This window comes from Ursus maritimus, unplaced genomic scaffold (assembly GCF_017311325.1).
Source record: "Ursus maritimus isolate PB19 unplaced genomic scaffold, ASM1731132v1 scaffold_6, whole genome shotgun sequence".
Taxonomy (NCBI): Eukaryota; Metazoa; Chordata; class Mammalia; order Carnivora; family Ursidae; genus Ursus; species Ursus maritimus.
This window is the reverse complement of record NW_024426774.1, coordinates 11,303,273-11,318,307: the sequence shown is the minus strand read 5'-3', so window position 1 is coordinate 11,318,307 and position 15,035 is coordinate 11,303,273. Positions and strand designations below refer to the sequence as shown.

General features: G+C 39.2%; 1 protein-coding gene across 1 annotated transcript in view; it reads left to right on the top strand.

Moving 5' to 3' along the window:
• NBAS (NBAS subunit of NRZ tethering complex) overlaps positions 1-15,035 on the top strand; it is a 338,079-nt gene that overhangs the window by 140,415 nt on the left and 182,629 nt on the right. The window contains exon 26 of the mRNA XM_040622888.1: positions 9,624-9,757. Within this exon, the coding sequence (XP_040478822.1) occupies positions 9,624-9,757 (134 nt within the window). The remainder of the gene's footprint in view (positions 1-9,623; positions 9,758-15,035) is intronic.

Sequence of the window (15,035 nt, the reverse complement as noted above, 5' to 3'; positions counted from 1 at the left end):
TAATTATTCTTAATAATTTTTATATTTGCTTAAGAGTACCATATAGTTGACTCTCAAACAACAGAGCGTTTAGGGGCGCCAGCCCCCCGCCCCCTATGCGGGCAAAAATCCATGTATAATTTTTGACTCCCTCTAAACTTAACGATCAGTAGCCTACTGTCGACCTTACCAATGACATAGACAATTGATTATTTTTAGAAAAAAGTAAGCTAGAGAAAGGAAAATGTTATTAAAGTCATACGGAAGACAAAATACATTTACAAGACTGTGCTGTATTTATAAAGAAAGAATTGGCTTGTAAGTGGACCCACGCAATTCAAGGGTCAACCGTATTTATAGCTCTGTACTTCCACAGAATTCAGATGGCTGTTCAGATTCATTGGCAGTAAGTCATTTTATTAAGTGCAGCATACTTTTACAAAGTAAATAACCTCTTAATTTAGCCATAAATCAAATATGCTGCTTTAAGAGACAGTGGCTCCCTTTCTGTTGGAGGGGGCTCAAGCAGGAAGCAGGCTAGTACAGTCACTGTAAGGCACTGACTTTGTTGTCAGATTCAAAGCGTTGGATTGGGTTGCAAGCAGAAGCTATTGAAGGCCTCTTTCGATCCTAAATTCTAATTGAGTGCACTTCCTTGAGCTAGCCAGTCTGAAGTCCTCAGAAGTGTATGGTCACAGACCATATAATCAAGAGAGAGAAAGGAAGCATTGCTTAGCGAACCTTACACATTTTTTTGGTTTCTGAAAGGGTTGTCAAACATGTATCTGTTCTTTGGCTCTTTAAAAGTTTCCATCTTCTCATAAGCAGTTCCCACTTAGTATTCGGATTTTGAATTTGGGGTGGTTTGCTGGGAGCCGAGGGTGGGTTGCTTATGACAGCAGAATCTGTGTGAGCACCAGGATGGATTGAATATGAATGTTTTATGAGGAAGAAAGCAGTGACTTGAAATTCCTTCCAGTAATCTTGTTTGTGATACTTCTTCCTTACAGAGTCTTGTAAATCCTTTGTATGTCATCAGCTTTTTGTTGTTTTTACTTGGCAATTTAGCACGTGTCTTTTGAATAAAACATACAGCCATTTGCTTTTGTTGAAATATGTAAACATCAAAGCAGAAAACAATGGTGAGGCTGGGCTCTTCCTTTCCAATCTGTCCTCTTTATCTCTATCAATATTATCTTTCCCCAACGGAAATTTGATCATGTTATGATCTGTGGGAAACCAGTGTCTACAAGGCAAACGTTGGGCTCTCTAGAGTGGCTTAGAAGGTTCTCTGTGGTCTGCTTCCAGTCTGTCTCTTTAACTTCATTTCCCTCTGAGAGTGAATGAGCTAGTCTACTCACACTGACCTTCTCATTCTGTCTTCATGCTGTCCAGACTTTCATGCCTCTTTATGCTTTTATAGACTGCTTCCTTTGTTTGGGATGGTCAGCTTCCCTTCACTGACACTTCCCTGTCCTTCAAGATCCTGCTGTCTAAGATTTCTTCTGCTAGGAGACCTATGCCTTATCTGTGCTATGACAGGTCTTGTCCTTGCCCCTGTAATAATGCACGTCAAACTGTGTCATAATTAATGTTCACGTGTTTCTCTTTCCTCCCTTTGTTTCCTATGTGTGTTCTCTATGTCTCACGCATCTGTGTGTTACCAGGGAGTCAGTGCTTTGCAGAGAGCAGGTGCTCAGTAAATTTAGTTAGGGCAAATGATGGGTGAACGATTGAAACTGGGTTTCATTGTGATGCCCTAAACCACTTGATTACATTTGTTTGCTTTAGTAGGAATGTGCTTGGAGCACAGTGTTTATTTTACTTGACTCTTTACAAAAAGAGTGTACCTTGGATCTGCCATGAGTCATGTACGGAGTGTTTATAGTAATATAACAGGAGCAGTGATTTCTGTATCAGACAGCTTAGGCTAAATTATGCTGCATTAACAACTGATCACTAAATCTGAGTAGTTTAGAGCAGCAGACATTCATTTCTCACAAGCAGTGTATAGGCTATGGTTGGGCTTCTGCTGTGTTCCATGTCTTGTTCATTCCAGGACTTGGCTGAAAGAGCAGACCCCTTTTCTAAGCTGTGGCACAGGAGAAAGAGCAAAGTAGAACCACACGATGGCTCTTAAAGCTTAGCTCAAAGTGCGTCCAGTTCCATCCTCTCACATTTCACAGGCCAGAGGAAGTCTAGCCAAGCCTGTTGTTAATGAGGCAGGGAAGCATAATCCTGTCTTGGAAAGAAGGGAGTGAATACTCGGAAACAATAATACAAACACGTATTTGTCCTTTTAACTGTAGCAGATGCTTCAAACTCTTCCTCTCCTTTATAATATCCTGATTTTATACACTCATCTGTGATTTTAAGCTGCTGTTCTTTATTTGTATGGCTTTGGAAAGTGAATCTTATGAAGGAACTTGGGCGAGTCTGGATGACGGTGATTTGGGAATAAAATATTCTGCCTTCTTGGGTTCTCAGTCTTCCGTACTAGCATTTTTTTTTTTTTTAATGCATTGTGTATGGGAACTATGGACTTAAAAATGCAGTTTTCTAGGCTGAACCCAGATACAATGAGTGAGAATTTGGGGGCTATGGGCCTGGAATATGCAGCTGACGGTTTACCCAGTGATTCTGATAGAAAGCCTTTCGATCTGTGTCACAAACAATTCCCACTGTTGGTTTGCTGTCCCTCCAGTTCTCGTAGTGCTGCACGTCACTTTCATCTGGTCAGGGATGGAACTGTGTCAAGTTTCAAAAGGACTCTCCTGCTCCCAGTTTCCCATGTTCCCGTAGTGTAGTACTCCAGGGCCCTGAGTTTGGAAGCTCTGGGTGCGGACCAGCAACGGCATAGGTGGGAAAGTCTACTTACCACTTTAAACTCTTACTGCAGTTTCCTGCTTGCCTACTTTGGGTCCACACTCCTGAGGGAATTGAAAAGTGCCTCTGCAACCATGCAGTTGGGTATGATAGCCTCCGGCCATGGGTGGCTACATAAATTAAAATAATAAAATAAAGTAATTAATTTCTTCAGTCTCACTAGTTTTCTGTTACTTCTAGTACTATGTAATTACAAACAGTGCTATAATGAATAACCTTGTTCATATATGTTTATGTGTCTTTGGTGTACCTTCAAGGTGTATTTCTCGAAGGGGCTTCTTGAGCCTAAAGGCAGAGGTCATGTTGCTGCTGCCAGATTTCTCCGCAGAGGGCTTGGTCCTGTTGACATTCCCATCAGCATGTAGGAGCATGCCTATTTCTCCACAACGTCGTGGACAGAATTGGTCGCTGTATTTAAAAAATTTTGCCAGTGTGGTAGGTGAAAAGTGGCATTTCAGTGTTGTTTTAATTTGCATTTCTTTAATTTTGAGTAAATTAGAACATTTCCTCATATAATTGAGGGGGTTATCTCTTTTTTGGTGAATTGTCCATCATGTCTTTCCCCCATTTTTCACTTGGACTTTTGTTCCGTTGTGATTTACTTTTGTAGAAATTCAGATTTATTGGTGTAATTAGCCCTTTTTTTTGGTGGTATGTATTGTGTATATTTCTCCCAGTTGGTAGGCTGTCTTATGACTTTGTTTATGGTGATTCGTGTCAGGCAGAATTTTTATCTTTTTATTTATGTGTAGTCAAATTGAGCAATCTTTTATTGCCTCTGTATTTTGAGTCATGGTGAGAAAGCCTTTTCTTAGTCCAAGGTTAAAGAAGAATTCACTCATTTTCTTTCAGTACTTATGGTTTTATTTTTATGTTTAGGTCAGTAATTTACTTGGAGTTCATTCTTTTGTATGGTGAGATGTGGATCTAATTTTTTTCCCCCCAGATGGCAACCTAGTTGTCCCAACACCATTTATTAAGAATTTTGTCTTTTCTTAAGTGATGCCACTTTTGTCATACCAAATTTCCATTTGTTGGTTAGTCTCATTCTAGAGTTCTTATATGGTTACTGGCTTGTCCGTACACTAGAAGCACACTGTTGTATTTTGTATTTTGTTTATTTAATTTTTTTTTAGATTTTATTTATTTATTTATTAGAATGAGAGAGAAAGCAAGCAAGCAGGGGGAGAGACAGAGGGGGAAGGAGAGGGACAAGCAGACTCTGTGCTGAGTGCAGAGCCCCATGTAGGGCTTGATCTCAGGACCCTGAAATCATGACCTGATCTGAAATCGAGAGTTGGATGCTTAACCAGCTGAGCCATCCAGGTGCCCCTAGGGGCACTATGTTTTAATTCTAGAGATCTTATAATGGGTTTGTAAAGTGTGGTAAGGGTAGTATTCCTCTGTAGTTTTTTTCCCCAGGTTTTTAGTTTAGTTTAGTTTTGTTTTTAAAAGATATTCTTATATGTTTGTTTCTCCAGCTGAACTTTTCTAACAACTTGGCTAATTCCATAAAACAGCTTGTTGGTATATTTACTGTGATTATATTAAATTTATGAATTGGCGAGACCAATATCTTTATAATGTTCAGTCATCCTATTCAAGAAGAAGGGGTGTCATTTTGTTTGTTCATGTCTTTTTTAACTGTCTTTCAGGAGTGTTTGAAAAATGTTCCTCATGTAGGTCTTGAACATTTCTTGATAAACTTATTCCTAAGCATTTAATTTTCTGCTTCTGTTTTAAATCGAGTTTTCCCTACCTTCAGTCCTCTGTCTGTTGTTTCTGTACATGAAAGCTGTTCATTTTGTATGTTAATTTTGCGTTCTGCCACTTCACTAATTTTTTGCATTGCTTCATTCTCTGGGGTTTTCCAGGTATCATATCTTATCATTTGTTCTTTATCTGCTTCTCTGTAGTGCATAATTTTAAGACCATTAAAAAAAAACAAATTATAACTTTTTTTAATGTTTTTTTATTATATTATGTTAGTCACCATACAGTACATCCCTGGTTTCCGATGTAAAGTTTGATGATTCATTAGTTGCGTATAACACCATGCAATACGTGCCCTCCTTACTACCCATCACCAGCCTATCCCATTCCCCTACCCCCCTCCCCTCTGAAGTCCTCAGTTTGTTTCTCAGAGTCCATAGTCTCTCATGTTTCATTCCCCCTTCTGATTACCCCCCCTTTCTTTATCCCTTTCTTCCCCTACCAATCATCCTAGTTCTTATGTTCCATAGATGAGAGAAATCATAAGATAATTGTCTTTCTCTGCTTGACTTATTTCACTTAGCATTATCTCCTCCAGTGCCGTCCATGTTGTAGCAAGTGTTGAGAACTCGTTCTTTCTGATAGCTGAGTAATATTCCATTGTATATATGGACCACAACTTCTTAACCCAGTCATCTGTTGAAGGGCATCTTGGCTCCTTCCACGATTTAGCTATTGTGAACATTGCTGCTATGAACATTGGGGTGCATATGGCCCTTCTCTTCACTACGTCTGTATCTTTGGGGTAAATACCCAGTAGTGCAATGGCTGGATCATAGGGTAGCTCAATTTTTAACTTTTTAAGGGACCTCCACACTGTTTTCCAGAGTGGCTGTACCAACTTGCATTCCCACCAACAATGTAGGAGGGATCCCCTTTCTCCACATCCTCTCCAGCAATTGTTGTTTCTTGCCTTGTCAATTTTTGCCATTCTAACTGGCGTAAGGTGGTATCTCAGTGTGGTTTTGATTTGAATTTCCCTGATGGCTAATGATTTTGAACATTTTTTCATGTGTCTGTTAGCCATTTGTATGTCTTCATTGGAAAAGTGTCTGTTCATATCTTCTGCCCATTTTATGATTTGTTTATTTGTTTCTCGCGTATTGAGTTTGAGAAGTTCTTTGTAGGTCTTGGATACCAGTCCTTTATCTGTAGTGTCATTTGCAAATATATTCTCCCATTCCGTGGGCTGCCTCTTAGTTTTTCTGACTGTTTCCTTGGCTGTGCAGAAGCTTTGTATCTTGAGGAAGTCCCACAAGTTCATTTTATCTTTTGTTTCTCTTGCCTTTGGAGATGTGTCATGAAAAAGGTTGCTTTGGCCAATGTCGTAGAGGTTGCTGCCTATGTTCTCCTCTAGGATTTTGATGGATTCCTGTCTCACCTCGAGGTCTTTCATCCATTTGGAGTTTACCTTTGTGAATGGTGTGAGAGAGTGGTCCAGTTTCATTCTTTTGCATGTAGCTGTCCAATTTTCCCAGCTTTTTCCCCATTTATTGAAGAGACTGTCTTTTTTCCACCGGATGTGTTTTCCTGCATTATCAAAGATTAGTTGCCCAAAGAGCTGAGGGTCCATTTCTGGGTTCTCTATTCTGTTCCATTGGTCTATGTGTCTGTTTTTGTGCCAGTACCATGCTGTCTTTGTGATCACGGCTTTGTAGTACAGCTCAAAATACGGCAGTGTGATGCCCCCATCTTTGTTTTTACTTTTCAATGCAAGAAACAACAATTGCTGGAGAGGATGTGGAGAAAGGGGATCCCTCCTACATTGGGGCATGCAAGTTGGTACAGCCACTCTGGAAAACAGGGGCATGCCGCACCAATATTCAGGCAACCCTGTTTGGGTAGAGTCTCCGTGTCCCCTGCGAGGGGAGATGGGGATGGGCACACTGTGAGCCGGTATTTCCAGGCTTTTGTTCTCTGGCGGCTTTCCCTGGTGGTTTGCTGTGCCTCTTCTGAGAGTCAGATTAGCAGTAGCCGAATCTCGGCCTCTGTCTCAGAACAGAGGGATAGCGGACCATTCTCCACTGATGTTCTGGCCACTTTAACTCTGTTTCTGTTGGTGCTGTTCAACCCTGCAGCATCCCGGTTTGTGCACCCCACACCCGGCGTCCCAGCCCTCACTTCCAGGCCCGGCGCGTCTCTGTCCTTTGTGTTTCTAACACCACCAGCTGCCCCGCGTGCTCCCGGAGCTCCCGGTCTCAGTTTGGTTCCAGTGAGCGCACCGGAGCTCCGTTTCAGTCTGGTGGCGCGCGTTCTCTGGCTCATGGTCTCAGTCTGCTCTCTCGCAGGTGCCCCCCGCGAGTCCGCCTGCTCCCCCGTGCCAGTGGCTACCGCTTCCCGGCGCCCAAACGCGGTGGCTCCCTCCACCTTCCGTTTATCTTCTGATATCTGTGTGCGGTTTCACGGCTCCCTGCTTCGTACCTCAATACTCAGCGCTGGAGATGTTCATTTGTAGAGATCCAGATGTATCTTTCTGCGTCTCATGCTGATTCCGTGGATGTCAGGCTGGTCTGGTACCTGTCCAACTCTACTCAGGGGACCAGCTGAAAAAGTGGTCCCCTACTCCTCCGCCATCTTAACTCTCCCCAAATTATAAGTTTCTGACATCTCACCTTGCGATGCAGTATGGAAAATAATCTGCTGCCCATAGTAGGGAAGACTTACTGACTTCTAGAAAATTTTAGAGGGGCTCTCTTCTATCAGCTTGAGATGGGGCAAATGATGGTTTATGTTACCAGTGAAATATTAGGATGGGAATGATGGAAATAAGAGGAAGTGTGTCTTATACTTTATGAAGTTAGACATCTTGTAGGGAGTTGAACAGAGCAAGAATAGAACGTGTCTTAAAAGTTTGAGTATTACGACTTATATCCATAATAGATTGTATTAAGAAAGATACGCTAAATGGCACAGGAAGAGAACAAAAAGAAGCCATAGGAATACAGGGAGGGAAAAGGATCTATGTGTGAGAGTAGTATGAGGATGTGCTCATTGGACCAGCATTTATGGAGCTTATGGAAGAGACTAGAAATCTGGGAAAGCCCAGTTGAAGTCAGAGTCAAATAGAGATAAAGCAGCATTATCAGGGAGATTTTAGATAGGGCAAGACTACGTTTTTTGAGAAGTTCCATGTAGGAATAGAATAAGACAAGGAGACAAAAGTCTAATATTATGTTTACATAAAGCAAGTAATTTAATTTGCGTGAACTAAAATATGCATAGTGGTTCAAAGGACGGGAAGGGTGAGTTGGCACCAGGTCATGAAGGAACTTGAGTGGAAGGAAAAGCCTCACATTGTAGGGCTACTAAGGGTTTTCAACAGAAGATTTTGAACATATGTGATCAATTGTGGATTCTAGAACATTTAACTTCCAAGTGATACTTGAATGTTACAGGGAGGGAAAGACAGGAAGCAGGGAAATAAAGGAAACAGTCATGGAGTTTGGCTTCTGTTTCAGTTGGTTTTCCAATTTATTCCTTACAACTGAAACTGGTTTGTTTTTTTTTCCTTTTCCTGTGTGAGTTGTTTATGACTGTAGTTTTCCTCCATCTCTCCCATTCTTCCTGTATGTGAAGTTTTCCTGCAGGACCAGGAGAGCCTGTGTCGCTTGGTATGGGCTCTAGAGCCGGCTGCCTGCATTAGACTCCTGGGCTGACCAGGACCAGCTCTGTGCCTTGAGCAAGTAACGTTTCTTGTCATTGGCCCAGCGTCCCCTCTTTGGAAAACTGAGATAGGACCAGTATTAACCGTACAGGATGGTTTGAGGAATTATGAATGAATGCATGTGAAGCACATAGAAATAGTACCTGGCACACAATAAGAAATTAGAAAAAGTTAGCGATTTTAATTAACTTTTAATAAGAATTACTTTTATTGTGCTCTGTTTGTTTCACCAGTCTGCCACTGTGCAACCTTGGATAACTCTGTCAGATGTCGATGTCAAATTAACAATATGTTTCTTTCTTAACACCTTGAAGAAATGTATCTATCTCCTTTAACCCTACTACTTCAGGAAACTTCACTTCTTTGTAACTTGAATGTTTCTTCTTCCCATCTATTGATGTGATTTTTCTACTGAGAAGATGCCTTTGTTTGGCAGCTTCTCTCCAGCACTTACCTGTTTTGTGAGTTTCTACTAAAATATTGAAAACCACTAGCTCTTTATTATGGAAATTACTTTAAACTTATTTTGTCATTAAATAGGGCTCTAAGAATATAGTTTCAACTTTCCATTTTGGAGCCTTTGGTAATAATGGAAGTATTCTTCATGTATTAATTTAATCCTCACAACAATGATATTTAGGAAGATGTAATATCCAGTAAGATGAGAAGTAGAGATGAGAAAAAGAAGGGACAAATACAGTAATTTTATATCCCAGAAAATAAGAAAGAGAGTCTGGTTTGCGGTAGGAAGCATGTATCCTGTGGAGACAGTGACAGTAGTAGCCGGCTTCCTGCATCAGAGTGTGTTTTGTGATATCAGTATTACTGCATTGCAATGTGACTTCTTCTGAATAGAATGTCAGTACTGTTTAGTTACATGACTAATATATAATGCATACTGAAAAATAGTAGGTTCGAACATCTCTGAATATTAGTTAAGGAATTTTATATATTTTTATAATTGAAACACATAAAATTTGGCTTTAGGGTTAGAAATGTTTCTAATGAATTGCCTTTTTAATTCACTGTGTTTCATCTATCTACTTTATCCTGAATGGGTCATAAATTGAAGAATCTGTTTTTAGCAGATGCAAAGCTTATGGGTACAAATTATCTTTTCTAGCTCATTCTGTAATTAAAATGTGATTTCATTTAGAATTATTAAAGACCCCAAAAGTCTGTAAGCTAAAGAAAAAGCAAGATTTGTTTTTGCAGCTGATTAATTGCACTATTTAATATTCTATTGACAGTTGCACTGGGCTATGGAAAAACTGACTGTAAATCTACTGACGTTTAGTACAGCATGCTTTATTTTCTCTAGCTGCAGCAAAAAATTATTCCTGATCAGGACGAACTGATGGCAGTAGCTCTAGAGTGCATCTACAGCTGTGAACGAAGTGACCAGCTGTCTCTTTGCTATGACATATTAGAGTGTCTTCCACAAAGAGGATACGGGTAAGAACCTACAGCGTTCCAGCCTTATTGTTGTCTTTTCATCCTAACAGCTAAAATGAAAATGTTGCTTCCCACAGTGTTCATTAGACAGCATTTTGGTAATATAAAAAATATACAGAGAAGAAAATGGAATCATCTGCAAACCTGTTGCCTAGAGATAAACTTGTTTTTCTAGCAGTATGTGAGCAGTCACTATAATTTTGTCATCCTTGATAAATTATCCATTAAAAAACAAAAATATCACCACCACCACAACAAAAAATACTTTGTTTTTAGTGGGTAGACAGTGATGTCTCTGTTTGAAATTGTGTTTCTAATTAAGCATTTCTCATATCGATGGGCTCGTGGTATTCTGTGAATTATTTGTTCGTGGCCCTTGGCTATAATAATCGTGTTTAAGTAGTGTATGAATATACATAATTTTATTTTACTTTTTCTTTCAGTTTTATTGAGATATACAGTGCTGTATGTTAATTATAAGTTTGAGGCGTTCGTCGTATTAACAACATACATCGTGAAATGACCATAGTCAGTTTAGTTAACATCCATCGTCTGATACAGATACAAAAAAAAGGAAAGTTTTTTACCTCGTGATGAGATCTTTTACTCTCATAACAACTTTCGAATATAATATATAGCAGTGTTTGGGTCGTTTTCAGTCAGTTTCCCAAATTGTTCCTTGATTGGAACATGTTGTACATTGTAAGTCATCACAGAGCATTGTGTTCCCTGTACTTACTTATCGTAGACCTGGAAGTTTATACCTTTTGACCACCTTTATCCAGTTCCCACGCCTCCCACTCCCACCTCAGGTAACCACGAATCCAGTCTTTTTCTATGAGTTTATTGTTGTTGTTGTTTTGAGTTTTTTAAGATTCCACATATAAGTGAGATCATCATACGGTATTTGTCTTTCTTTGACTTCTTTCAGTTAGTATAACGCCCTCGAAGTCTGTCCATGTTGTCATAAATGGCAGGATTTCCTTCTTTTTTTTTAATGACTGAATCGTATTCTATTGTGTATATGTAACTGGCACATTTTCGTGCTTCGTACATCTGTCCAATGGGCACTTAGGTTGTTTCTAGTCAATCTTGGCTACTGTGACTAATGCTGCTCCCTCTCTCTTTTCCTCCTAAGGAAATTTTTATTTTTTTGTGAAATGAATGATAGAAATCACCAATTTTGCACCCCACTGTGAAATAATTGTTTCATGCAGTCACTAGTGGTTCTGCAATCAGGTGAAAGATTGATGGGTAAAGGATATTTGCATGGTACCAAAGTATCACCACAGCTACTTCATTTATTTTTTTGTCATTGTAAAGGGGAAATTTAGCTTTGTAAAATAGAAGTCTGACTGCCATCACCTTTAATCATGCTACCAAATGCACTATCACGATCAGCCTGGTGTTACGTGCCTCCTGGCGAGATGCCAATATTAAGTAAAGTTGTTCATTCTTAATCTAATCAGTCCTTTGGGCCGAACTTCAGGTTTACAGGGAATGCAGAGAATAGGGGAACAAGTTAAATCACACCATGAAGGAAACAGTCAAATGCAAAGTGTGAGACTCTCTGCAAGTCAGCTGGTCTTTTCACTTTGAAAAGTCTGTGTCGTGGAGGTGCTGATCTAACATCAAGGAGTCTGGGGCACCTGGCTGGCTCAGTCAGGAGAGCATGTGACTCTTAATCTCAGGGTCGTGAGTTTGAGCCCTACATTGGATGTAGAGATGACTTAATTAAAAAAAAATTTAAAAAATGAAATCAAGGAGTCCAAAGAGACATAATCCTCTCCTAATTTTTAACTATAAAGTAATGTATGCACAAAATGAAAGCTAGGGAATTGAAAAACTTGTAATTGATAAATAGCTGTTTGCTACCCCACCTTCCCCATGCTTGAATACCTGTGTCCTCACAGGAAACACTTACATTAAGGATGTTTTTCTTCTGGTCTTTGCCTGCCTCCTCCAAGACAGCTCACGTTGTGACTGCAGTTTTACATGACTATCGACTTCCTTTTGTGGAAGTCTACCCATCCCCCATACCGACTTCTACCATTTTTTCAGTGTAGTTAGGTAGTATTTTCATCATTATGTTATGTAAATATTATTTCTACAGAGCTGGGTATCATTATATTTCCTTTGTATGCAACTTCTTGTTTTTCCTGGATTTTTTTTTCCTTTTTTTAGAAATCACCTTTTCCTTTTTTGTTGTTTTATTTGTTTTCATCTATTTCCTTTTCTCTTCTAATGGAAATAGGTAACATTTTTCTGTGGTCAGACGTATCTCAGTTCCTTCCCTTTTTCCCATTTTCTCTCCCTTTCTACCTTTTGGAACATCCTTCTTGGAATTGTCTTTTCTCTTGCTTCAGTGTGGATCAGGTGTCCCATATTCTGCACAACTGCCATTCTGCGACTTTGGTTTGCCTCTCTCTTGGGCTACATATTGCATTTCTGGAATTTCTTTTCTCCTTCCTTCACTTATTCTCTCATTTTGATAGAACACAATCTTAATAGCTTCCTATCAAAGATTACATGGAGGCATTTTTATTTTGAGACTGCCTCATGTCAGAAAGATACCACAGTTGCCCCCTTGAGCTTGATAGAAACCTTGGCTATGTATGCAGTTCTAGGTTTATAATCATCTTTTCCTTGTGAGTTTTGAAGGCATCAGTCTTGTCCTCTCCTCCGAGGATTGTCGAGTAGTCCTGTAGCATTGTAAATCACTACTTTATAGATGGCTTCCCTTCCTTTTTGGATATTGCAGTACCTTCTCTTCATCTCTAATGTTCTGAAATATCATAAGGATGTGTTTTATTGTGACTCTAAATTTGTTGTGTTGATCATTTAGTCTGTTCCAATCTGGAAACACCTGCCCTTTAGAGCTTTGGGAAATTTTCTTATATTCTTTCCTTGATAAGTTTCCTTGGTAATTTTATTTGTTTTCTTTCTTTCTTTCTTTCTTTCTTTCTTTCTTTCTTTCTTTCTTTCTTTCTTTCTTCTTCTTTATTTACTGCCCTTTTTATTCTTTTTCCTGTTTTTTGATGCTTTGTTAAATGATCTGGGAGTTTCTTCAGTTTTATCTTTTCATCCATCTTTCAAATTTTAAAATTTATTTTGACTTTCTTATTTATTTTATTTTATTTTTCAAAGATTTTATTTATTTATTTGACAGAGAGAGACAGCCAGCGAGAGAGGGAACACAAGCAGGGGGAGCGGGAGAGGAAGAAGCAGGCTCCTAGAGGAAGAGCCTGATGTGGGGCTCCATCCCAGAACGCCGGGATCACGCCCTGAGCCGAAGGCAGACGCTTAACTGCTGTGCCACCCAGGCGCCCCTTGACTTTCTTATTTAAATTCTAGGAACTTTTAAAATAAGATAGTATCCTAGTCTTGTTGCAAAGATGCACACCTGCCTCTTCCTCTACTCCCTGCACTACCCACTCTCTCACCAGGGTCTCTCATTTTTCACAACCTGTTTGTTTATCTGCCTTTACTGTTAGGGACTTTCCTCCATGTTGAGTGATTCTTGACCATTAATTGATATCTAAGACCCTAAAAAGCTGAGCGGAAGCCTTGTGACAAGATAAAGCCTTTTCATTGTAGGAATTGCCTTGTACGTGAGCATCTAGCTTGTCCTCTGTTTCAGTTTGATTTTTTTGCGTAGGGTAGTCTTAGATTCTATTACGGTATAGAAATGTGGGGTAGTTTATAGATCGTGATCATTCATTGCCTCATCGGGGGTCTCAGTACTGACCACGAAGAAGGGATCCAAGCAGTTAGACTTGTCAGTGGTAAAGCTAAATGGAGATTGTAGTAGTGCTTAATCCGTCCTTCCCTACCTCAGTCTAGGTTTAGGGAATTTCATGTAGGGAGAGGTAAATCACAGAGGGCCTCAGCATGTGCTTATTACCCAGACCTATACAGATATGACCATAGACTGTCTCAAGTCCTTAGTGAAGAGCAGCAGGAACAGCAGGTGTGCCTCTGGGAGCCCTGGGTCTCTCTGAGAGCCGTGGACTGTCAGTAGGCAGCAAAAGGTTGGTAAAGGGATTGTATGAACAGATTTTATAGCAAAATGTCATTACCCATCATTTAAAACCTCAACCCAGTGGCTATCAGGGTGTTAGTAGTCAAATTGCTCTCCCTAGAGGGTGACAAGAGATGCAGAGCCTTCACTTAATAATATCTGTGTCAGAGAGCAGAAGTAGTGGGGTTTCTTCCTTAAATGGCCTTACTGGGAAACTTGATGGTCTGTTTTCAGCTTTGTGCCTCTTTGTTTTCCTTAAACCAACTAGTCAAGCTCATTGACTCCCAAGTAACATGTGTAAATTTATTATGTCTGTATTAAGTCTAACGTGTATTAGACTTTGTTTTTCAGTAAAATCAAACTAGCATAAATATCAACTAGAGCTAATCTGTTAATTTTTAAGCAGTAATTTGCCTACCATGAAGTATCAATGGAATTGATAAAAAAAAAACCATTTTTTTTATGTAAGCATTATAATTACAGAATTAGTGTGTTTTTTAGAGAGTGTGTAGGCTAAGAAATGCCTCTTCTTCTCGGTTTCAGATTAATGATTTTTGATCTAACAGATTTTTTTGGTAAATACAAAAAAGTAGATTGATACTGTCTTGGTTTCCATTTATTTCTTAATGATTATATTTCATATTTATGATTTTCTAAGTTACTTGTAATTTTAAATTAGCCTAGGTTCATCAGTTTTATTCTGCCTGTGGTTAGTTGTTCATTTTTAGTGGTTACATGGTTATTTACCAAATGGTAAATTGTTATGTTTTTTCACCATTTAGGAAATGAACACTTATTTAACCTAACTAAACGTTGTGCATCTTATGTAGGCAGCATATTCCATCTGGCTGAAAAAAAAAACTTTAGTAATTATGTTTATGGATGTCAATTCACAAAGGAAAACCCTGTATTCTTGAAAATCAGTGACAAATGTTTATTGTAGAGCTACAAAATATAATTAAAACAATACTACAGTATGTTAATAGAAGGTAGCTGTGACAAGTGACCTTGTGAAGGACTTTAAATGGAACACACCCTAACTTAACACTCTAGTTCAAGGCCTAAAACTTGGTTTGAAAAGATAGTATAATCTTTGTATGAGTAATTGCCCAACAGATTTAGACCAGAAAAGATTGATACTTTTAAAAATAATGAGTGTGTGTGTGTGTGTGTGTGTGTGTGTGTGTGTTCAAGTTAGGACACTTTTAATTTTCTAAGTCCAAAGATTTTTATTGGTTATCTTACTAATAAAACCCT